The sequence below is a fragment of the Strix aluco genome, chromosome Z, assembly GCF_031877795.1.
Source record: "Strix aluco isolate bStrAlu1 chromosome Z, bStrAlu1.hap1, whole genome shotgun sequence".
NCBI classification, from domain to species: domain Eukaryota; kingdom Metazoa; phylum Chordata; class Aves; order Strigiformes; family Strigidae; genus Strix; species Strix aluco.
This window is the reverse complement of record NC_133971.1, coordinates 38,586,482-38,610,743: the sequence shown is the minus strand read 5'-3', so window position 1 is coordinate 38,610,743 and position 24,262 is coordinate 38,586,482. Positions and strand designations below refer to the sequence as shown.

General features: G+C 40.2%; 1 protein-coding gene across 1 annotated transcript in view; it reads left to right on the top strand.

The window, feature by feature from the left end:
* Nucleotides 1-24,262, top strand: part of TRPM3 (transient receptor potential cation channel subfamily M member 3) — a 308,698-nt gene that overhangs the window by 217,404 nt on the left and 67,032 nt on the right. Inside the window, exons 9-11 of the mRNA XM_074812093.1 lie at nt 12,318-12,390; nt 20,599-20,699; nt 23,659-23,793. Coding sequence (XP_074668194.1) covers nt 12,318-12,390; nt 20,599-20,699; nt 23,659-23,793 — 309 coding nt within the window. The remainder of the gene's footprint in view (nt 1-12,317; nt 12,391-20,598; nt 20,700-23,658; nt 23,794-24,262) is intronic.

Genomic DNA, 24,262 nt, shown 5'->3' with positions numbered 1-24,262 from the left:
TTGCTGCTTGATTTCTGTGTTACCGTGACTTTATTGTCAACCTAATACAGAATAGGCCTAAGCCTGCATCATCTATAACAAAGCAACCTGGGCATCCATGTACTGTCAGACTATTTGAAAATATGTTGCAAAACAAAACTAGAAATTGAAGTTTAAGATGGAGTGAGTTCCAACTTTAACACCCTTGCCACCCAACCAACTCACCATACTTCCTTCTAAGGTCAGCATTTCTAGTTCAGATTAGAAGACATATGTGTGCATATAAGTTCTGCAGACAACATTTTTTAGGGCAATGACTTGCAAGGCATAATTTTTCAGTATACACAGCAGTGGGAATGATCAAACTGAATTCTTGTTCTCTTAAAGTAACAGAATATTAGGTCCATCCATCTCAGTGATCAGCTTTTTATATCACTTGTGGCTTTTTTATTAAACTTTGCCTTGAAAAACAATTCAGTTTTAGATTGCTTAGTATTTGTGAGCAAAAGATGGGTTACAGGTTAAATTATCTCACTAAAAGCCCAGAATGACATTAGCTTGCTTGGCTGGTTTTTACAGAAATTGTCCTACCCAGGACTGTTACTTTAGCAGGAGAGCGGACACATTACAGATCCAAGGTTAGGTGTCAAAAGGAGCCCATTTATTCAAGAGTAAAACTATCTAAGGCTGTGATTTGCTACCAGTTCTTAGTTTTCCAGAGTGAGCTAACAGGACTTGTGCGGGAATACCCACCCACATAAAGACCAGTGATAAGTGAGACTAAATGTAAAACAAAGCTCAAATCATATGCACAAGGGTCTTACTCAGAAGATCAGACGCATATAGATAGAAGTTGACTCTAACCCCTCTAGTCCATGACATGGATGCCTGCTAATCTGTCAGAATAGTGCTTTCTGGGAGAAACAGACATTTGATGGGGTTACATGGCAGCTAACATCTCCTTTAAGACCATTTTTTCAGGCTTCTCCTCTGTGCTGGAACCCATTAATGATTCTCATATCAGCACCACTGATGTTTGTGGATAATAGCTGCTTTGGGACCAAGGGGGTTAACAAACTCCTGTATACTAAGTTTCAATTGGTCTTAGCTCCTATTGCTTGGGATTCAGATGTCAGAGACTTCTAGGTGATAAAGCTTCATTATTTTATTCGCTGTACTACTCATGTCCCTTCTTATCTATTCAAGTCACTTCATGTTTTTAGAAGAAAATCTATAAAGGCAGTATCTTGTCAATACGTCCAAGAACCCTCCCTACAGTAGAAGAGATGGAGAAAGTGAACTACATCATATTTGCTCCACATTTCTTTCCTGAATCAGGGTGATGGAACAGCTCAGATTACACCAATGTTTGAGTGAAAATGCCTATCTCATCACCCAAACCCATTTCTCTCTTTGTGGCTGTTCTCAACCAGTTCCAATGCCGCAGGTCTACATGAAAACACATCTGTGTTTATCATCACAGTCTGTTGATGTGCACAGTCCAGGGATTTAAAGGACAATGTCTAATTTCTGTTCCCCTGCTTATATGCTTTGTGACTTACAATTTATATTTACTCATGTTTCTTCAACTTTAAAATCAGCGACTGGTATTTCACTGCCTGAATAGAGTCATAAATGGCCTAATGTAACAACAGTATGAAACATGTTTTACAAAGGAAAAGGATTGGTTTTACGGCCAAAACTTATTTTTGGTCATTTATTCCACTGGAAGATATGCATATTCCATTCCAAAATGTTGACAGTGCTCTAAGGCTTAAAAAGAATGTGCACATTATAAAATATAAAGTTTTTTACATGGTACAGAGTTGTGAGATTTTCATAGACTTTTCAGTCATTAAGGGGTTGACACAGCTGTCTGAATCTGAATCAAAAGCTACCAGTTACGGGAAAAGCCAAACATTTACAGTAATTTCTGCCAAATTATTTTCTGTGCAGCTAGATGGCTCCTCAATTGCAGAATTGCTGCCTTTCTTGTAATCACTGATTTTTTTCTTTGTTTTCTGCTTCTTACCAGACAATGAGTCTATGGCAAAGTATTGGATCAAAGAAAAATGTGAAGTGTTGCACTATTGCCACAACACAAAAAGAAATGTAACATGTAAAAATTTTACAACCAACATTCAAACATCTCCCCTCCCATCAGTGCTGCCTCTTACTTCCTCATTTGGAATTCTTTCTTACTTCTCAGAATAGCAGACCAATTAATTTAGGTTTTCCCTAAATGTAATTCTCTCTCATCTTGCTACTTCTGAATTTCCTCTCACTTGGCCATCCCCTTTCTTCTGCAGTATTATCCATTGACTCACCTGCTCACTTTGATCTTTGTTATGCCTCCACATCAAGCAGCTTTTCCCCTGAGTTAAACAGGACTATTCATTGCAAGAAAAAAGGTAATGCTTTCCCCCATTATCTGAATCATTTTGAGGCTTTGCATAACTGACCTCCTTTAATGTTTTGTTTTATCAAACTCTTATTTTTCTCTTCAGGGTAATTTTCCTGTGAAATATTCAGGTAGGCCTAGCTAAATTATGAATGTCAACATGTACTCTGTAAGGAATTGCCTATTATGCTGAACCAACCCGTGCTCTCAAACAGGAGTTTCAGGTTGTATTTGCAACTGCATCTGTTTTTTTGTAGAAAAAGATGGTTTTTTCTGATTTACGTAACCAAGATGCATACAAACAATTTGTGTGTTTGTCAGATGTGAGATTTAACGACATTCAAAAATATTCTGGAGTTGGAAAAAAAAAATCACTTTGAATGAATTTTAAATCGCCATATATTTTCTCTTGATGTCATAGTGAAGTGATGGTGAGAAACAGTTGTTTCTCTAAAAACATCTCTAAAAGCATGAATAATCTGCAGCATTCTTAAAATGCTATGAATACAGTATGTAAATAAAGCACTCTTGGCTGCTTCCTCTGCTCTGATCACTGTTTTTTTTCCCCTTTCTTCAGCTATCCATTGTCTAGTCAGCAGGCACTGTCAATCTAAGGTGTAGAGAATGATTTTTCTTCTTCATCTCTCGTCTCCTTCATGACAGAGAGTAAAATGCCTTTCTGTGCAGGTGTGCACTGCGTTCTCCCTGCTGATTTGGTGATGTTTCATCTCTCTCCAGACAAACACAAGCTAAAAACCTGAATATATTTCAGATCAGTCTTTATACTCTGAAGTGGTTGAGGTTGACCTTACTGTAAAAAAATAAATGTTCACTTGTAATATAATATTTTGGAAATACTAAGTACAGCCTGGTGCTGAATAACTATTCAAATTCAGTCCTGGTCCTTTATACTGGCCTTGAACAAAAGAATCTCTTCTACCTCAGTAGAGTTTTCACAATAAGTGCTAGAAAAAAAGTGGTGTGGTAGGAGGGAAGGACTCACTTTTTGGTTAGAAAAGTCATTAAAATAGGAACTGCATATGCTGGTATTTGGGAGGAATTTTTATGTCCTGTGATTTATTTCCCCAAACACTGTTTTAAACTATTTTAAAACATTTTTTAACATTAATTCCCATCCTATGACCTGGCAAATCTGCAGTTATTGATTACTGTGGCTGCTGACTCTACCTACTGCTTTTTCTTCTCATCCCAGGAGTAAAATCAACTTTGTCCGTGTAGAGTACAAACCTGTTTGCAGTGTAGCAGCTTATACTGATGAAGATTTATCATCTATATATCCAGCTACGCCTGACTTAGAGAAGACTCTACAAAGCAAAACAAACAAATTTTTGTGTCAAGGAATTTCCTACAGGTCTATATGACTTGCTCACCAGGGCACTAGAACTGCTTCTGCCTGTCTTCTGCACAAATCCTGCCCTCTCCACACATGATAGGTCTGCTTCACCCAGATTAGTGAGGAAGTGTGAACAGTTATTGACAAACGAGGCAGGGGAACAAGTTGTAAGAATTCAGAAATTTTACGATTAGAACGTGTTACAACCTATTACAACCCGCTCCTTGTCCTAATTATCTCAGTGCTCCTGCCACTTCAGGGGTTGTCTTACCTATGACTTCATTTGCTTTCCGTTTGACCACATCTTCCCTCCTCAGCATCTATGTGACATATCCTCTTCTTAGCTGGTCCTTTAAGTTGGCAGCTGCCATTAAGGAGACCACACTGTGTACACATCTATGGACAGCTGTGATTTGTATTTCTAAGGTTACCCTGCATTTATATGCATACAGAACTTGAGAAATCCTAAGTGGGAGTGTAATACCTGTGTTTCTCAGTGTGTGAATAATTTCTGAAAATCTGTTTGGTATTTGCTGCTCTCAGGTAAGACAGTATTACCTGACTTTGCCTATAGAAGTGCAATGCAGTATCAGTGTAAAGGCAGGAAAACAACAGAATGCATCATATTAGGTTAAACTGACCCTGCTGAGCCAGAAACTATGTAGAGGAAAGAGAAAGAAAAAATAATCTGTCAAACAGGAATGGAGCTGGTGCTAAGCAGAAAGCAGAGCTGTTTTAAAATGAAAGATTCTGATAGAGTCTAAAGTCAGATAATCTCTTCCCCCTGCTCATCCCAATCCCTGCTCCCCACCTCTCCCCACCTTGCTTTCTATCCTGATGCTTTTTTTCCCCCGTCTCTTTGGTTTTATACCTGATTTCTACCTACCTTGCCTGAAAATGAGGTTTCTACCTGCTGGACTGTAATTTTTGCTGGCAAGTACCACAGTGTGCTGCAATCATTGTGCTTGCAGAGAATGTCTGTTTTGGCTCAGTGAATTCCCAGTGCATTTTTCTAGGAAGAATTAGGACACAGCTAGCTTTTTTCCTGGAAGTTAATCCTGTTCACATTAAGATACTTCAGTAAAATCTGCAATGAAGTAGAGGGAAGACCTTTCCAGTTTTGGGATGAGAGGGGTGTCTTTGAGTCTTTTCCTACTTTTAAGGGCAAACCTCATGCATTTCACTCAGACAGATTTTGTGGAGGCAAATGAGAGGTAGTCTTGTGACACAAGGGTTTGACTGCGGTCCCAACCATCTCCTCCTGAGAGGAGCCCAGCAGAGCTAGTGGTCCTTGTCCAGCTGCCCCCAGAACTGAAAAGCAGCTGCTATCATCTACTGTACTTTGCAAGTAGATCACTATGGGCGTATCAAAAGAAATGCAGATATTAGAGTTACACTTAGCAAAAATCTGGATGCCTGTCAACACTGTTTTTGCAGCTAGTTGATGCAACTTTTATTGGTAACTCAGAGGCATTTTTGCTTGTCTGTTTCAGGTGTGTTTTCATCTGAAGATTTAACTCTTTCTTCACTGTGGTGCAATACAGTTTTGTATTTGTAACGCATCTTAACATCAGCTTTTATTATATTTGTAAAGAAGAAAACGAGAAGAAAAATATATTTAAAAAAAGCTTGATGTTGGAAGTCACAGTTGTTCACAGAGGTGCCTTAGGCAATTACCTGAAAAAGTCATTTCAAGCCAATAAATAGTATGAACACTGAGGAAAAGAAGGAGAAAATCGAAAAAAGACCAACCCCAAAATACCCAAGGTGGTGGCAGGGGAACAGAAAAAACTGTTCTTTTAAAATAATTGAGTTTAACACCAACAGTTGAAACTACCAGCTACATGGAAGTAATAATGTGGCCCAAATCCCTGGGAGAAAAAAGTATACTTGATTTTTGGATTTTTTTCTTCTTTGAACATAAATTGTTTTTCATCTCAAAAGAAATAGCTGAGTAGGGTAAATGGTAGTTTTTCTGTCTAATGCAATTTCATTATGCTCAGAAAAATAGAAAACCATTTTATATATACAGTTTGAATCAGATCAGCATAAAGAAAATTTCACAGTTTAAACTAATCTTCCTTTTTTCACAGCAATGCAAAAGACTGACTAGTGATAGTCTAATAGTCCCCCAGGGCTCGGTTTTGGGGCCACTCCTGTTTAACATCTTTATTGATGATCTAGACGAGGGGATCGAGTGCACCCTCAGTAAGTTTGCAGATGACACCAAGTTGGGTGGGAGTGTTGATCTGCTCGAGGATAGGGAGGCTCTGCAGAGAGACCTGGACAGGCTGGAGCAGTGGGCTAAGGCCAACTGTAGGAGTTTCAATAAGGCCAAATGCCGGGTGCTGCACTTGGGCCACAACAACCCCCAGCAGCGCTACAGGCTTGGGGAGCAGTGGCTGGAGAGCTGCCAGTCAGAGAGGGACCTGGGGGTGTGGATTGACAGCCGGCTGAACATGAGCCAGCAGTGTGCCCAGGTGGCCAAGAAGGCCAATGGCATCCTGGCCTGTATCAGCAATAGCATGGCCAGCAGGGACAGGGAAGTGATCTTGCCCCTGTACTGGACACTGGTGAGGCCGCACCTTGATGACTGTGTTCAGTTTTGGGCCCCTCACTACAAAAAGGACATTGAATGACTCGAGCGTGTCCAGAGAAGGGCAACGAAGCTGGTGAAGGGTCTGGAGCACAGGTCGTACGAGGAGCGGCTGAGGGAACTGGGGTTGTTTAGTCTGGAGAAGAGGAGGCTGAGGGGAGACCTCATTGCCCTCTACAGCTACCTGAAAGGAGGTTGCAGAGAGCTGGGGATGAGTCTCTTTAACCAAGTAACAAGCGATAGAGCAAGAGGTAATGGCCTCAAATTGAGCCAGGGAAGGTTTAAACTGGATATTAGGAAGTATTTCTTTACAGAACGGGTTGTTAGGCGTTGGAATGGGCTGCCCAGGGTGGTGGCGAAGTCCCCATCCCTGGAGGTGTTTAAGAGTAGGGTCGACATAGCGCTGAGGGATATGGTGTAGTTGGGAACTGTTAATGTTGGGTTGATGTTTGGACTGGATGATCTTCAAGGTTTTTTCCAACCTAGACAATTCTGTGATTCTGTGATTCTGTAATACTGCAACTCTTACCCCTTGTTTTCTTTTGACAGGGTACACATGTCTTAAGCATGTATTACTTTTTAACCCCAACCTCTTGGGTTTTATTTTTAAATAATTATATGTCCTAGATTTCATATACACACCTTGCTATGTTGTTTTTCTTCTTATTTTTTCACTAAAGTTGTACAGAGGCTAGGACTCAACAATAGGCTTAAACAGGACTACCATAGGTCTTCTTAAAGGTGAATGGCTCTTAGACACTGTCTCTTCTTTTCCTTTAAAGAAAGGTTTTCTTTTTAATTGGTAATGAGTTATTAAGTGGGTTTATAAGTCTTTAATTTACTGTTACTTTTGCATGTCAGTGGCAGACATTCATCCAGCAAGAGGTAGCTGGGAATAGAGTTTACTGACCCAGATATTTTCCTTTAGCACAGCAGTTTTATATGGATTAGTGCAATAGCATCTGTATTCCATTCTAACAGGGCTCTGGTCAACGTCCTATTTTAAAAGCACCAGTGTGTTGTTTCTCAGTTCTCTGCAGTGATTTACCCACCAGAGTACCTGTAAATGGCAACTAGCAAGATGTCAGATACAATGACTCTTGAAACTAGCTGAATATTGCAAAATTCTTACCTGTTAATTGGGGGAAAAGAAATCACCAGAAAAGCAGGTCTCCAGCAAAACAGACAGTACGTTTTTTGAGACCTAGAGGTATTGAACATTTGTAAGTGTGAAGTCTGCATAAATACTTTAGGATGTGTCCCTGTTTCCTCATGCCTCTGACTGCAAAAATTAAAGGATACTGGCAAAACTACAAAGGCTGTATATGTAAAGAAGTAAATCCATATTTTAGGAAAAATTACTGTCTCTTCATAACCGTACTCATAAAATGCAGAAACAAAATTCATGCTTTCTTTCTGGAAAGGTGAAGAGAGCCTTTAGCATAAGGCACTTTCATCTCATCTAACAACAAATTGTATGCTTCTCTGCCTCTCTCAGTGTTTTACAAAGCTTGTTTATTTTCTCTTTTATCTGCATTTAAATGTGAGAGGAAAAAACAAAGGGACAGCGTTGGGGGCTGCATTTCCAATAGAAGTTGTGAGAAAAGTCAGGGGGAATGTGCAGCTCCCTTCACTAACGAGTCATTCAAGCACAACAGCAGTCTAACATAAAGCTGCATTGGATAAGCAATACAGGTCTGCTCGAGATGCTCAGGGTTCCTTACAGGCTGCTTGTCTGGAATAGTAGCAATATTCCTGCAGTCCTGATGCCTTGTTTCTGGATCATTAATAGTTACTGAAGGAGAAAAAAAGCTGCAGCTACGTGGTTTGATAATGATCTGGTTTTGACAGGTAAAACAGAAGTGGTGATGATACAAATGCATGCTGCAGCTTGAAGCCTCGTCTTCCAAAATTCGTTTTGCAGAGCCATGAGTGCTGAAATATTTTTCTTTAGCCATTTAAAAATAAATGTCACTATACTCAAATACCTCTGACATGCAGTAGTGAAAGAAACGAACACATCTGGCAAAGATACAAGGTGAACAAATTACATCTGAAGAATGCTGCAGATCCGGATGAAGATTTTATCAGCAGAGATAAATATTTTATCAACAGTGTGACAGAGTTGTCTCCTTGCCTAATTACAGTGCAGTCCTATTTTAAATCCTCCACTTTGTAAATGAACAAATACATTGGTCAAGTTTTAGCGCAATAGTGAAAAGAAACAATCCATCTTCCCAAAACCATGACAGGGCAAAGACCTGCCTATGAGGTCCAGATTGATAAAAAGCTGTTGCACCTGGTTGGGAGGCAACAGTTCAAAGGATGACTAGCTGTGAAGAGTTTCTCAAAAAAACTTCATAAAGTAGTAAGGTGTTGCAGGTTGTCCAAGATCATCTTCAGGACCTGTGACAGGAGAGTGTCACAGGAGATGAGTCAGAGATCACTCAGACAGATCTGATCTAGTAGTTAGTTGAGTTCTGATCAGCAAATTTATGTATGTAAAGCGTTTAATAAGTACAAATGTATTGGTGGTCAATACTATTTACTGCACTTAAAGTTAGTATGGGATACAAAGATTATTGCATAAACTTTCTATACATATCTTAAATGTTACATGCATGCAAAAAAATGTCACCATCAATGTCTGGTGTCAGGTAAGGGATCTCTCAGCCTCGAGGGGTAACCTTGACAGTCGTCCCTACTCAAGAGGAGTTCGCCAGACAGCCAGCTGCTATGGAGGGAGAGCTCAACGGGCCCTGGTGGCTGCAGAGATTTATAGTGTAAAGTGGTTGATTCATAATGGTTGATTTTCTGCTGTGTTCATGCACTTTCGCCTGCTTATCAGCCTAGTCTCAGGCCAAACTGTTTTTTTGGATTTAGTGCTGTGTTCTCACTGTTAGCCTCACACAATAGGATTAACTTTGGTTAGGCCTACTTGCTGAGCATCTGCCTGGACCAAAGTTCAGTTAGTTCAAACAGGAGGAGCACATTCGTCACAGAGGGAAATCAGCCATGGATAGTTACAGTTAACTGAAACCATAAGGAGAGGCTGAACATATCTGTTTACCATCCTAAATGATTTTGTACATTCAGAGCAGGCAAAAGTCCACAGTATCAACTGAGTCTTTGAGCTACTAAATCACAGCATTTTGAAATAAAGTATCGTGATATTTTACTTTGGCTCTGTCTAAAATTCTAGTTCAGTCTTGAGCATGACCCCCAAAAAGATAATAATTCTGGTATGAGTCTGAGCACTCTTTCCATTTCCATCTATTTTCTCAATTATTTATCTTCTTTATTTTACTACTTGAATTTCACTAGACCTCTTAAAAGTAATAATAAAGTAAGTTACTGTGGAAAGACAGCCTTTTTATTTTAATGTAACTAAATTACCTAGTTCTATAAAGCAGCAATTTGTTCAGCTGAAGTGGGTTTATTTTTCTGAGGCATGCAGGGAAGAGAAGTTGGAAATTTAGGGTTGTTATATGTGACCAATACCTGCAAAGTGCTTCCCTTAGTTTTCCTGTGGTGGTAAGCTGTTCAATGCTTGCAACTTATATGATGCCTTTTAATTAAACTGAGAATTCACTGAGCATGTGTTTAGTTTCAGATGTACTTTGTTCTTCCACTGAACTCCTGTTCAGGAATTTTAGTCCCTGATGTGCAGACTGCTTCACCCTTATCTTTAAAGGAGAAGGGCATTTTGCCATGTGATGGTGTCACAAGCCCAGTGACACAAACAAGCATTAGCTGATCTGCTTGCCAGGCTGTCATGCTTCCCTTCAGTGCTATGGAGATGCCTTGTTGCTGCAAAATTTGTGTAGGAAATTTCAAAGGATTTTGAGGATGTTATGATCAGACTGTTACGTGGCAACACTGTATTCACCCACCTATTGTCAGCACCTGCCAGAGCTGCCCGTTGAGAAGGGAGCTGTTTCTCTTTCCCAGTGGGTAAGGGAGGAAGGTTTTCTCTTCCTTCTTTCTGCCTTCTGACCTGTCTGCCTGGCTGCTAACCTCTGTGGCACAGTTCATCATCTGTGGCATGGGAAGTGCATCATAAGCATGTACAGTAGAGGGGCTGATATGATTCACTCACATTTTAATTGTGTTTTGAGATGAAATGTACATAGAAATGTGTATTTCCTCCCACATTACCTGTGCTCTACAGGTCAGAGGAGCAGACTGCCTGCACTGCAGGGAAAGCTTCCTTGCCAGTCATTGAGGACATATGAAAAACAGTATGAAAAACATCAGGAAAAGCATCAGGAAACACTTCTTTACGGAGAGTGTGGTCGAACCCTGGAACAGGCTTCCTAGGCAGATGGTCAATGCCCCATGCTTGTCAGTGTTTAAGAGGCGTTTGGACAATACTGTCAATAATATGCTTTAACTTTTGGTCACCCCTGAAGTGGTCAGGCAGGTGAACTAGATGTGCATTATAGGTTCCTTCCACTGGAACTATTCTATTCTACTCTGAAAGTTGTGGTAGGGGGATACATATCAAGTGGTTTGCCAGAAACATCTGTATATTCCAGGGGGAGAGAGAAAATAGATCATTAAAGTATCATTTGCAATATTTATGCTTTGTCTCAGGAACACTTTGAAGAGTCAAACTAAGTCTAATTTGAAAACAGTCTACTTCCCAGAGGGGGAGGACAGCTAACATAAATACTTTCTCACATTAACTGTTTTAGGCATCATCTAAATCAACTGACTGACTGACCTAGCCAGTTTCCTATTATTTCATCCAGTTTGCCATTTCAGTCTCTAACATGCTGTGCTACTGTCACTGATGCCAAAGTCTCTTACCTCCCTTCAAAACTGCTAGAGCTCTAAGTGTCAAGTGAAGGTAGAATAGGTGCTACATGAGGTCTGCACTGGATTTCTTGGGATACAGTTTGCAGGGCTATTTCAGCTGGCAAACTGAAGCTTGTCACCAGTGTTGTCTTAGCCTTGACCACTTTATATATCTCTTTTGCCCATCACAGTACACTGTTCTTTGTGCCCTGATGTTTGCTGACCTCTGTCCCAGATGCTGCTGTAATTCAGTGATGTTGTATGTGTAGGAATCTATGAATGTGGGAACAACATATGCTGCTGAATATGAATGTAAAATATGTTTGCACAATTCATAATTAAAAGTATTGCTTATTTAAAAAAAAAAATGAGGCAGTCCATACTGGCAAAGGGAAAAAGAAAAACAGATAACAGGTATTCAGATCATAATTATGAAATAGGTTTCATCATTAGTAAAGGAAAGGCACTAATAAAAAACTGCAGTCTCAATTGCTTCACAAGAAGCAGAGGCCCGAGAGCAGCTATTGCCATGGCAGCAAAAGAAGTGAGGGGATTTACACTTCTATGTTTCAGTGCAGTCTTAACCAAGAGTGAAGCTGTTTGAAAGAACAGCCCCACACATCCATTCTTATTCTTTATGAATTATGTATCTCATCTCACTGCCTCAAAGCTTATATCTTACAGTGATAGGTCACCGACAACACATAGCTAAAGATGTTTCTGAACCTGTTAGAAGCCTAATTCTTGGATTATTTATCTAACTTTCTGCTATATAAAATCATGAGTTTGAATAGGTTGCTCATTTCAGTTGAAAATATTCAATGCCATATGCCATAAATTAGGTCCACAATCTATAATACACCTAATTCCTCCTAGTAATGTATTGGTAAAATTAAATCCAATGTTACTTTAATACAAGAATATTCTTCATCTCTAATTTCACCCTGTAAGTATCACTGAAGACTTTTCTTCCATATGCTCATTAATACAATTTCTATCTTTAGCAAATTTTATCTCACAAAAAAATACTGTTAATCCTATCTGATAAGCTTCTCATCAAAGTATAAATTAAGATCATCTTGTAGCTATCAGAACATTTTGAGATCCAAATGATACTACCCTGATTTAATTTCTTTTAAAAAAAATTACCCTGGTTTCAATAATGGTATTGTCTGTTAACATTTCAGATCACAGTATTTCGCATGGGATCAGAAGGACACCAGGATATTGATTTAGCTATCCTGACAGCATTACTAAAAGGTAATGGAGTTTCACTCCACAGTGACTCTGTATTGATCCAGATGGATTAACTTTGTGTCTCTGCTGTACTGAAACCTGCATTTATTGACCATATCTACTGTATCGAGACAGTAAATTTCTAACATGAAATTGAAGTATACTTTTTGCTCTAACCGCTTTATACAAATCCAGCTCTTTCTTTACTGCTTAAAAAGCTACTGTTTTTCCTTTCTGAATTTTTATTCTCCACCCACAATTGCTAATGCATCACAAGAAACATCAGTGGTGACCCCCCACCGGTTATCTGAGAAGATTAGTACTCAGAAGAAGATAGCCAAAGAACTTCTCAGACTTAGATTGTCTTGGTGGCTAGTAGAACATCCAGAAGGATGTTATCTCCCTTTAGATAAAACTGGCACTATTGTCAAAGTAAAATGTTACCAGTAGTCATCCTAGGAAAATCTGGGAACTGTGTGGGATTCCTTACAGCTTCCACTGGTAGAGCTAAGAACTCAGCTATTGGGGTGGTAGGAGTTTTAATCTTAAACTTCACAGGTAGCTAAATCTTTCTAAGCCATTACATGTTACACTTACGCTCTTAAAAGATTGTCTTACAATAAATCTGCTGTTGCTACAATTTATTATAAACCCTGGTCTTGCAGACACTTACACCATTTAGCTCCCTTCAAAATATTATATTATCAGGTAATTTGATATCTGCTTGCAAATACAGAAATGTGAGATTTTAAAGGCCCTGAAGCACATGTACTTACCTGATGAAGGGTCAAGGGCTGGGAGGGTCTAGCCCTCCATTTGTATGGTATTTCCCCAAATGGGATTTTCACAGATCACATGTATCAATCACCATGGTCATCTTATTGCTGTCTGGACTGTTTCGTGCTATGGAGTACAGACCATACTGATTTTAAAAACAGAGAACAAGACATACCAAAGAATTTTAAAGAGAAATCTGAGAAATACTAGGGAATGGACTTCCAAAGGTGATGGGAAAGTTATACTTCATGGGCTCATTAGCAGTTGTCATCATGCTGTTGCCACCCCCACACATGAATAAGAGCATACATAATGCCATGTAGCAGACCTGAATTAGAGTAATGACAAAAAAATAATCGTTTTAGTGGGTATTCAAAAGGTAGTGGGAATTATTCTTGCTCAGCCTTCTTCTCAGTTTCTTCCGGTGCAGATTCACAAAAGCTGTATGAAGAGAAAAGGGAGAAGGTCTGACTTCCTAACTTTCACCTAACAGTATTTTACCTTTTACACAATTATTAATCCCATTTCAAAAATGTTAAATTTCAAACATTTCAGCTAATTTCAAACATTTTAAACAAAAGTATGAACAGGAGGACTAAACAAGCATTGGGCACTTCAAAAGTATGATTGCAACCTGATAGCTACCAGCCAAGGAAATTAGCTGGAATTATTTTGCTCCAGTAGCTTTTGTTTCTATAGGCTTGTATAGTATTGCTTTCTCCACTTCTTTTGCTCATTTTGATCAAGGTAGCAGTTGTTTGTCCTGCATGTAGCATGACTATTTTGCTGCTACCTCTGCATAATTAAATCTCAAGGCATTTTGAACATCTTCACTCAGAAACAATATTAATCAAGGTGAAGAAAGGAAAAATAATTCAAAGCAAGGAACAAGAATTGCATCCATCACCAGATTCCTCTTTTCCATCCTTCGGAAACATTTAAATTGAGGATTTCATTTTTATCTTAAATATAACTGGATCCTTCATTATCTTCCATGTAAAGTGTATTGTCTTCACATTTGCTCTTAAGACAATCACTGAAACTACCGCTCTTGATTTCTGTTAGTAACATACAAATTGGTTTAAAATTGTGATTCCACTTTTTCTAGGTATTTTTTCAAAGTTTGAATCCCAGCATAGATCCCTTGAGAGTCTTTTACCACCTTGAAAGCTGCTTCTTGGAAGCTGAAGAAAATAAATCGTAGGCCTGGGAGGGATTGTTTTCTGTTTGAAACGTTCTTTTGCAGTATTTTACATGAGCAACTGTACTATGGTTGCAGTCTGGGTATATGAGTAGTCCTGTCTGAGCTGGAACATCCATTTTGCAAGTGCCTAATTGGTCCTGTCATCTTAGTAAAATAAAATTACCTTCCCTCTTCATAATAGTAGTGCAAGACATCATAGTGAACTTCTGTTAGCTCAGAAGGTGTCTGGATGTGTGTAAGTAATTTTGACATTTCCTTTCATGCTTGTCTGACAATCTTGATTTGATGATCTGCTGATGGCTTGCTCAAGAGCCAGAGGAACTAAAACTTACACCTAATCTTCCCTGCTCCTCAGCACCTTGTGACTATGAAGGTACTCAAGATTAGATTTATCAGATGCCTCTTGTTAATCTGAGCTTTCTGATCACAGAGAATGAAATTCCATGTAACTTTTTAATCAGTGTGTGCAAAAATGAGCTCTCTTGTCTCAGGCAAGTCATACCTTATTCATAGCATGTCTTTGTATAAAGGTTCTGGCCCACCCTGAAAGAAATAATGCCTTTCTGTAAATATACTCCATCAGGCTGATCAGTAGTTGGGTTTTCCATCGAATCAAGAAATCTAAGGTAGCAATGCTGAACCACATGTCTGTTGATTTACTAGTAAGCAGATCTGAAGTCTGGGTCTGAATTATCCTGAAATTCATAAATTTAGATTCAGGAATTAATCTTTTTCACCTCTTGAGCACTGTATGAAAAGGGGGCAGAGAAAAGTATGAAATTGGTGAGTGATTATTGGTTACTTTTTCTCAGTCTCACTTATGAGGATTATACAGTTCTTGCTAGCCGGTGTTGAAGGTGCCTACCAGCTAATTACCAATCCCACCCTGGTGTAAGTGATTTGTTCTGGGAGCAGGAGGAGGACAGGGATTGGGAAACACAAAGTATCGTTTCCTGCTGGCTGTGTAAACTAACTCTTTTTAAACCAGCATCAGGCACCCTGCCAATGCAGGAACTCTCCTGGAAAGGATATTCCACAAACCCCAAAGCCTGCACTGAATATGAGAGATTATTTTCTTATTTGTTTTTATGAGTCACTTGTTTAATCTTGTCAGCAGATCTATCTTTCTTGGAAGTCATCTCCAATGAATTAGGGAATGGCATCCAAACTGGTTATCAATTTACATTGCATGGATGTCACAACAGCATATGGCTTGTGAGTTGTTTTTTTAATTTTGAGAGACTTGCAAATGTGGGAAGCAAATTTCCAATTGCGTGAACTTGTAGCAAGTAAGTTTATTGATACAGTTTAACTGCGGTCTCTTGAACAGTTGGAACTCAAACAGTAATGGATTTTGTCCTTTTGCAGCTGCTAATTGAGCAGAAGGCATATGACAGGGAAGTTAAAGACAGCATATGGAGATGTTCTAAAATATAATTGCTTTGAAGCGGCATCAAAGATCCTAGTTCACGAAGCTGTTGCAATGTCTGGAGCATACTAGCAGCACTAGCCATGTTTCAGCTGGTGCTCCAGAAGCCTCCTTAGTGCAATTGTTAGCATTGGGAAGGAGGTGCTGTGTGGTATCTGCATATTGTAATATTACTGCCATGTAACCATCTGAGATAGGCCATGTTATATTAATGCAGATCTGATGTCTCTGCACGCTTTCCAGCCTGTAAGTCATGATTCATGCTCACTGAACAGCCATCATGTAGTATGAGGTGGTCCTGGAAGGCAGTGTCTGCCAACCATGAAACCACTGACACACAAGGATTTCAGAGTTAGGCCAGATATCTCGTTACTGCCCTTTCAGTAGTTGCTATCAGCTTTGTTATTGTCAATTGATTTGCTAAATGCGAGGAAGATATTTGTAGCAAATGCAGTGGAAACATAGTCTTTTCACCAAATAGCTGCTGAAACAGAAGACGGCGTAAGACCTGCTGAGATGCAGAGCAGAAAGTTAACTTGCATTGCTCTTTTCCCTAATCTAATTTTTTTCTTTAAATGGTGATTCAAAGAGGACACTGACATACTTAGAAGCAATGTGGAAACGAGTCTTCAACAACCATTTCTGTCTAGATAGATCAGCTCTGTGTCATTTCAGCTTTCCAGATTTCTGAGCACTAAGTATCATAGACTATCCCAGGAGAATCCTTTAGAGGTTTACATTGATCACAGTAAACTTTAGCTAGTATAGAAAAGCCTGTGGTCTATCTCTTCAGTAATCTGGGATCCTGTGAGGGCACAGGTCTGATGTGTACCCTGGCTCTAGGATACAAAGCCAAGTTTATGGTCACAGACTTTATCATCAAGGAGTATTGCATTTTTGATCCAAGATATTGGATAGATCATCTGATTTTTTACCAGAAGAATCTATGCAAGGGATCCAAGCACTCCTGGATGGTCACCTAAGAGCATAAAGTTAACACCTGCAGCGACTAACAGCCATCCCAGATCTCCTTCTTGTTCATTCAACTTCACACCATCCTTGTATTGTCTATGTATATCCAGCAATATCTATAGTGAAATAAAATACTGCCCAATCAATGCATTGCATCCCAAACTTTTCTTCTAGGAGCAGACAAAGGGAAGGAAGAGTCCCACTGCAAGCATTAGTCATATTGTCTTAAAACATTCTTTTGAAGAACATACCTTAAGGTCAGCCAGACACCAGGATACTGAGAAAATATTACATAGACATTAGTCGTATTGCCTAAAACCCTATTTAAAGCAGTAAGTGTACGATGATAATTAAAATAATACAAGACCACTAAGCAGAGGATCTTTCCATGAGATGGGATGAAACAGAAATGCAGCAAGAGGAAGTGCTGATTTCTCACTACTGACAGTGCTAAGGGCCTAAGAGGTGGTTCCCATGTGATCCTGGTATTGAGTTGATGAGATCAATAGGCTATTAACTCTACCTTATTTTTTAATTTCCCAAATATCCTTTGGCTTTGATTTGGGTACACTGCAATGACGTTCATGAGTGAGAGGAGTTCTCAGAAAGGTTACTTTCTGGATTCTTCTTACTGACTCAAATCCATTCTCTGTGGCACCGAATGCAATCAAGGAAATGATTTAAAGGAGACAGTGTCTTAAGAAATCCCACTTCACATTTGTTCTAGGGAGTTTTTCTTATATTAATGGAATTATTTTTACTTCTTAATACTGGATAGAATTCCACCTGAAACAGCCTGACTACTTCCTTTTTCATTTGAGTCAAAAGTCATCAGTCCATCCTGGAATAAGATCGATTAATCAACATCTGCAGCCCATATGCTGCTCTGTATAAACTTCTATAGCTTTTATTTTTCTTCTCCTCTTATGTAACACCAGTGTAATCCACATTCACGTGAAAACCACATAGGGACAACAGGAAACAGGAGAAGGGTTCAAGGGCTTTCCAGCAACAAACCTCACTCTGGGAGCAGCCATCCCACCATGTGCATCAGAGCTCCAGCATGCAGACATGTGCTGCCCCGTCCATACCCTATCTGGTGGACTGGTTTGGACCTGAAATACAAAAAACACCTTGAGAAACCATACTTTTCCTTCAGCTACCAAACTGCTCTGTGAGACAATGAAATGAAGCATTATACTAAAAAGCACTGAGAAGAGCATCATCTCCAGGAATGCACATGCACTCACAGGAAAACTTGCCCACTGCTGGCAGCCTTAAACACCATGGAGGAAGGTGGCAAGGACAGAGACTGGACCATGGCTTGCTTTTCCCTCTGCTCAATAGTTGGAGCAAGAAGCATGCTCAAAGAAAACAATCCTGATGAACTGCTGGGCTTGGGGGCCTTTTTGGAGATGCAGCCACTGCCTCATGCACGTGCCATTTGCTCTTTCACATGATCAGATGCACCAGAAGGCCCTGTGTTCACCCAGCAGCTGGGTCCTTCCTAAAGCACAAAAAGGTCCATGAATGCTGGGTCACCCGACAGAAACTAGGGAAGTCTCCCTGCTAGGGGTCAGAAGATGTTCACCTGGAGCCTCTATGGTTTGGCCTGGGTTTTGGCTGAAGTGGGAACAGTGTAAGTAGCCTACTTCTTTTCCAAGTCCATCTGATCCACTCGATCCAAAATGGTTTCTAACCAGGCTGCACCCCTGGCTACCCAGACTGTAGGCTGCAGTCAGTTTAGGAAAATCAGGAGGTAGAGCTCCCCCATCACATGTGCAAAAATAGCGCAAGGCTGCAGGATCCCCGTCACTGCCCCTGGGTTTTGGAGTTCACCCATGTGCCTTCTCCAGTGCTCACCAGAGAGCTTGCCTGAGCACCTGTTGAAGCTCTCACTTCTTTTGCAGGCACATGGATGGGAAGGAGGAGATCCAATGACATTGTGAGAAAATTTGTGCTTCTGTGAGAGAAAGAGGGAGAGCATTATTTGTTCTCTATACTTAAATTATACTATACTTAAATTATACTATAACCACTGCGGGTAGTTTTTTTCTGTTTTTATAAACAAAACTAGAGACCTTTTTGCCCTTCCCAAAGGTAAATATTTTCTGTTCTTGAATGTTGCATATTGCTTGTGTAAGAAGCTCAGAAAGGTTCAGATGTTGGCAACCCCCATGAGCTCAACTTGTGAGGGCTTTTGTCTGTGTCGTAGTATATAGCAATGAGAAACTGAGTCTTATGTAAGTCATGTTTCCTCTGAATTATCCTGAAATTCATAAATTTAGATTCAGGAATTAATCTTTTTCACCTCTTGAGCACTGTATGAAAAGGGGGCAGAGAAAAGTATGAAATTGGTGAGTGTAAGTATGTTTCCTCTTATTCACAGAACGGTCTTTTGCTGTTTTCACTGGTTTTTCTTTCTTCATTTCTTTCTGCTCCTGCATCACCTACCTTTTTATCAGAGCTCATTTCTGTAATAAACTGAAAGTGATCTGAGTGATCAGATGGTCCACCATCTCCCAAATAATTGCTGTAGATATTGCCAAGTATTTGGCCAAGTTTCATGGCAGTGAACTGACTGCAAAGTTGAGTTATGAAATTAAACTGTAGGCTAAGCTTCCCAAAGGTCTGCTGAACTGATCCTTCGCAGAGAATTTCATCAGCCAGCATGTTATGCTGTTTTGTGTGCCTCCAGTTTCAGAGTCCACTTTCAGTTGAAACAGTATATGATTTTGAATAGTACTGAAATGGGGACAGAAATGCTTTGAAGTAATGAAAAGCTATTGTTTGTCCTCACTTCATGATATCAGTATAAAAATTAATAAAGACAAGAAAACAGTGGAGGTATCAGGCCTTTAAAAAATGAGCCTTTATACAATCACCTGATCACTGCAAGCAGCTTTGTAGTTAAAAGTCAAAGGGCTCTTTATTTATTTGGTTGATCAGTTCATTCAAGCCAGTTCTTACTGTGACACTGAAGTACAAATACAGTTTTATTATTGCAAATCAGCTAATAACCATGAAATCCTTAGTGAAATATTAAAAAAGCACAGCAGGGTGGGAATGTCCCACAGTGTCCATTAAAACTACAGGGAAAAATGTACTCTCCCTTCCAAAAAACAAGCAGCTCCAAACCCATCTTATCATCTGCATAGTTTCTTACTTAATTTGGATATATTATACCTTGACACCAGCTTTAGAGCATGCTTTCTTACATGAATACTGCATGTGTGAAGGGAAATCTGTCCCACCAAGACCCCTCAGTACAAGTAGAGAGAGGAGAAATTCCTATGCTTGTACACAATCCCCACCTTATCAAGTGGGAATGCATAAAAGATGTGCATCAAATACACGACCACTGAAATTGGTGGTGTCTGCGTGAGTTGAACCTGTTTGTAATTAGTAGATGCACATGTGTGTATATGTGTGCACTTGTGTGCATACGTGTGTGTGTGCATATTCCTGCAGCTGGATCAGTATCCCTCCTGGCTTCTGCTCTTACTTCCCGTCTGAGAGGAGGGAAATCATTTCACTCCACTGCAAGTTACATCTGCCAATATCATGTGTACCTACTGTATTTTTCAAGGGTGATGTGAGTAAATAATTTTGGTTATGAGACAATCTGAGAACCATAGATTCACATTTGAGAACCAGTATTTTATTACAGGGACAATGGAAGGTTTGGTTTTGTTTTAATATGAGATCAGCTGCAGAAATTACATGGACATCTATCTGTAAGGCTTCTGACAAAGAGGAATTGCCATGGTAGTCTGTTGACTGAGTCTAAAGTATGTCTTGTTTCTTTTTTCTCCTCCTCTTCTCCCTGCACCCCTGTCTGTATACACAGGAGCTAATGCATCTGCTCCCGACCAGCTGAGCCTGGCCTTAGCCTGGAACAGAGTAGACATCGCCCGCAGTCAGATCTTTATTTACGGGCAACAGTGGCCGGTACAGTATATATACAGCATCTTCTACTGAAAACACTTTAAACCCTACACAACATTAAATCCATTCTGTTGGCGGCAGTGGTTTTAACAGTTTAAAATATACTGAGTCATGCTCCCAACCAAACACAAACTTCCCATTCACAGCTACTGAAGGAGGGCACGGTTACAAAGATGTTATATGCTCTCTTCTTCAAGGAAATGGTGACATCTAGCGATGCCTTAACACTGAGAGACCACACCCTTAAAGAAACGGGAAGCAACACATGTATACTATCAAGCAATGATTCCACAAGCTGAGAAAAACAAGTATCTGTTTACAGTCATGCTACAATGTTAAGCTATAAATTAAAGGAAAGGCAAAACTTCTTTTTGCTCTTCAAGCAATAGGTTTTTATATACAAACACAGAATTTGATGATGATCGGACATCAAAAATATGCTGCACAAATGTTGGAGGTCATCAAGTGGACCACAAGAGCGGATCAGCAATGTTACCACAGAAGTGCTGTGGCTCCAAACCTGAGCTGGTGTTAATTTCATGCCCAGTGGTGCTCTGCATCAATCTGCCTGCTTCGCGTCCACCTCATCCTAGGTCCCGCGTCCTAGGTCCCGCGTCCAGCTCCAGCTGCCACCTGTGGGGACCAGCTCCCTGGCCAACACTGTTCCCCTGGGGGGCACCGTGGGCAGAGACTCTCTGCAGGAGTGGGAGGGCTGTAAGTAGAGGGGTTACTGAATGCTGTGTGGGGCAGAGGAGGAGTAGTCAACTCCCAACTTGTGCTGTAGTTTTTACAGTGGTAGAAATCACCCACGAAAAAACAGAAGGACTCTGTCTCTACCTGTAGCTCCTTAAAACCCACCATATCTTCATTCAGAAGGTTTAATTGCATCACAATATTCATTACTGTGACACTTGTTTTGTCACTGTCATGAAAATTTCATATGCTATCATTACATAAGCATTTACAACTCCCCATGGAAAAATTATAACAAAAGGAAAAGCTTCTGCTTTCATACCCTTGTTTTAAATATAATTTCTGGAGCTTCCTGCCCCTTAAAGCTAGTTTCCACTCCTTTTTCAGTTATGGAGTGAAGAGGACTACTTATCTTGTCTTCAATATTGGGCACAAGTATGCATCAAAACATAGGAGGGATTTTAACTGTACTAAACTGTACTTATTGTTATCTCTCCATCACCACATCGTAGCAAAAAATTTGCATAAATTCTGCAAGCTGCAATCGTTTTGCAAGCTAAAACCTGAAATTACGAGATAATTTCTCATACTTCTTAGTCCCCTCAACCAGCAAGAGATAGAAAATAAGAGGTTTTGCATATGATGACCTCTTGTATTTGGCTTTTCAAAGAAATGCCAATTGTGAAGCTATTTCTGCTCTTAGGTGTCAAAGTTTCCCTGAGTTTCCACCCCATGAACAGAGGAAAAAGCTAGTAAAGGCAGAATCAAAGTGAATATGTGTGCACATAACAAATATCACAGAATCACAGAATCACAGAATCATTCAGGTTGGAAAAGACCCTTGGAATCATCAAGTCCAACCATCAGCCCTAGTCTACAAAGTTCTCCCCTACACCATATCCCCCAGCATCTCATCTAAACGACCCTTAAACACATCCAGGGATGGTGACTCCACCCCCTCCCTGGGCAGCCTATTCCACTGTCTGACCACTCTGTCTGTGAAAAATTTTTTCCTAATGTCCAGTCTGAACCTCCCCTGTTGCAGTTTAAAGCCGTTCCCTCTTGTTCTGTCACTAATTACCTGTGAGAAGAGACCAGCACCAACCTCTCTACAATGTCCTTTCAGGTAGTTGTAGAGAGTGATGAGGTCTCCCCTCAGCCTTCTCCTCCTCAAGCTAAACAGTCCCAGCTCCTTCAATCTCTCCTCATAGGATCTGTTCTCCAGGCCCTTCACCAGCTTCATTGCCCTCCTCTGCACTCGCTCCAGCACCTCGATATCTCTCTCGTATTGAGGTGCCCAAAACTGGACACAATACTCCAGGTGTGGCCTCACCAGTGCAGAGTACAGGGGGACTGTCACCTCCCTATTCTGCTGGTCACACTATTTCTAATACAAGCCAGGATGCCATTGGCTTTCTTGGCCACCCGGGCACACTGCTGGCTCATGTTCAGCTGCTTGTCAGTTAGAACCCCCAGACCCTTCTCCTCCAGACAGCTCTCCAGCCACACCTCCCCAAGCCTGTAGCCATGCAGGGGGTTGTTGTGGCCCAAGTGCAGGACCTGGCACTTGGCCTTGTTGAAGCTCATCCCGTTGACGTTGGCCCACCGATCCAATCTATCCAAGTCTCTCTGTAGAGCCTCCCTATCCTCATGCAGATCGACACTCCCACTTAACTTGGTGTCATCTGCGAATTTACTGATGATACACTCTATGTCCTTATCAAGATCATCAATAAAGATGTTGCACAGAAACGGTCCCAACACCGAGCCCTGAGGAACACAACTCATGACCGGCCGCCAGCTGGATTTAGCTCCATATACCAAATATAAATAAATATAAAATATATAAATAAATATAAAATATAAAAATATATTTATAAATTATATTTGTATAAATTTATAAATTTATATAAAATATAAATATACCAAATATAAATAAAATGTTCGTCAGGAAAATGAGAAATAAAGATATTAATGAGATGGTGAATAGTGTGGAGGAGTGGTCACCAGTTTCCCAGGTTCCATTTCCATGGTCCTAATCTGGATTTCCAAGAGTATGTTAATCTTAACATTCTGATATTAATTTTTGAAATGTTGCCCTGAATCAGAGAAACTGATATAGACTAAAACTGTGATTATCCCATGTTAAGCTTAGCAGAGCAACCCTCAGAATTTTGTCAGGATTCCCTGCTTGTGCCAGGGTGATCAGACCAGCCAGATACAGCCTGCAATGCCCAGGAACAGCCTGAATTAATCGCTTGCTTTGCAGGTGGGCTCCCTTGAGCAAGCAATGCTGGATGCACTGGTGTTGGACAGAGTGGATTTTGTGAAATTACTCATAGAAAATGGAGTAAGCATGCATCGTTTTCTCACCATCTCCCGGCTAGAGGAATTGTACAATACGGTAGGGCCAACCTAAGGCAAATTTTCTATCTCTATATTCACTGTTCTAGCTCTCACTCATATTACAACGACATGATGGTGCACAAGGCAGCCAACACCTGCTGCAGAAATTGTCCATGTTAGAAGTCCACATTGTCTTTTAGTTTTGTCTCTCATATAATGGAACACGCTGTGTCTTGCCCACCTAATCTGCTGTATGGATTTTGTAAAACATGGGTTAAGCCCCACACAGTACCAGCTGATTTCTGGTCATTGTAATTCCAATATGATAGACCTGAGATTTAGACAGATGGCACTGTCTGGAAGACAGTAACTGGCAAGTTAGGACCTGTAGGATGGTGATATATGATTCCTGACAGTATGAGCCCTTTTGGTTTCAGAAAAATCCTGCAACTGTTAATGAAACTCAGCCACTAGAAAACAAATAGAAGCAAACTTCTTGAGATAATATTCTGAATTTGAAGGTGAAA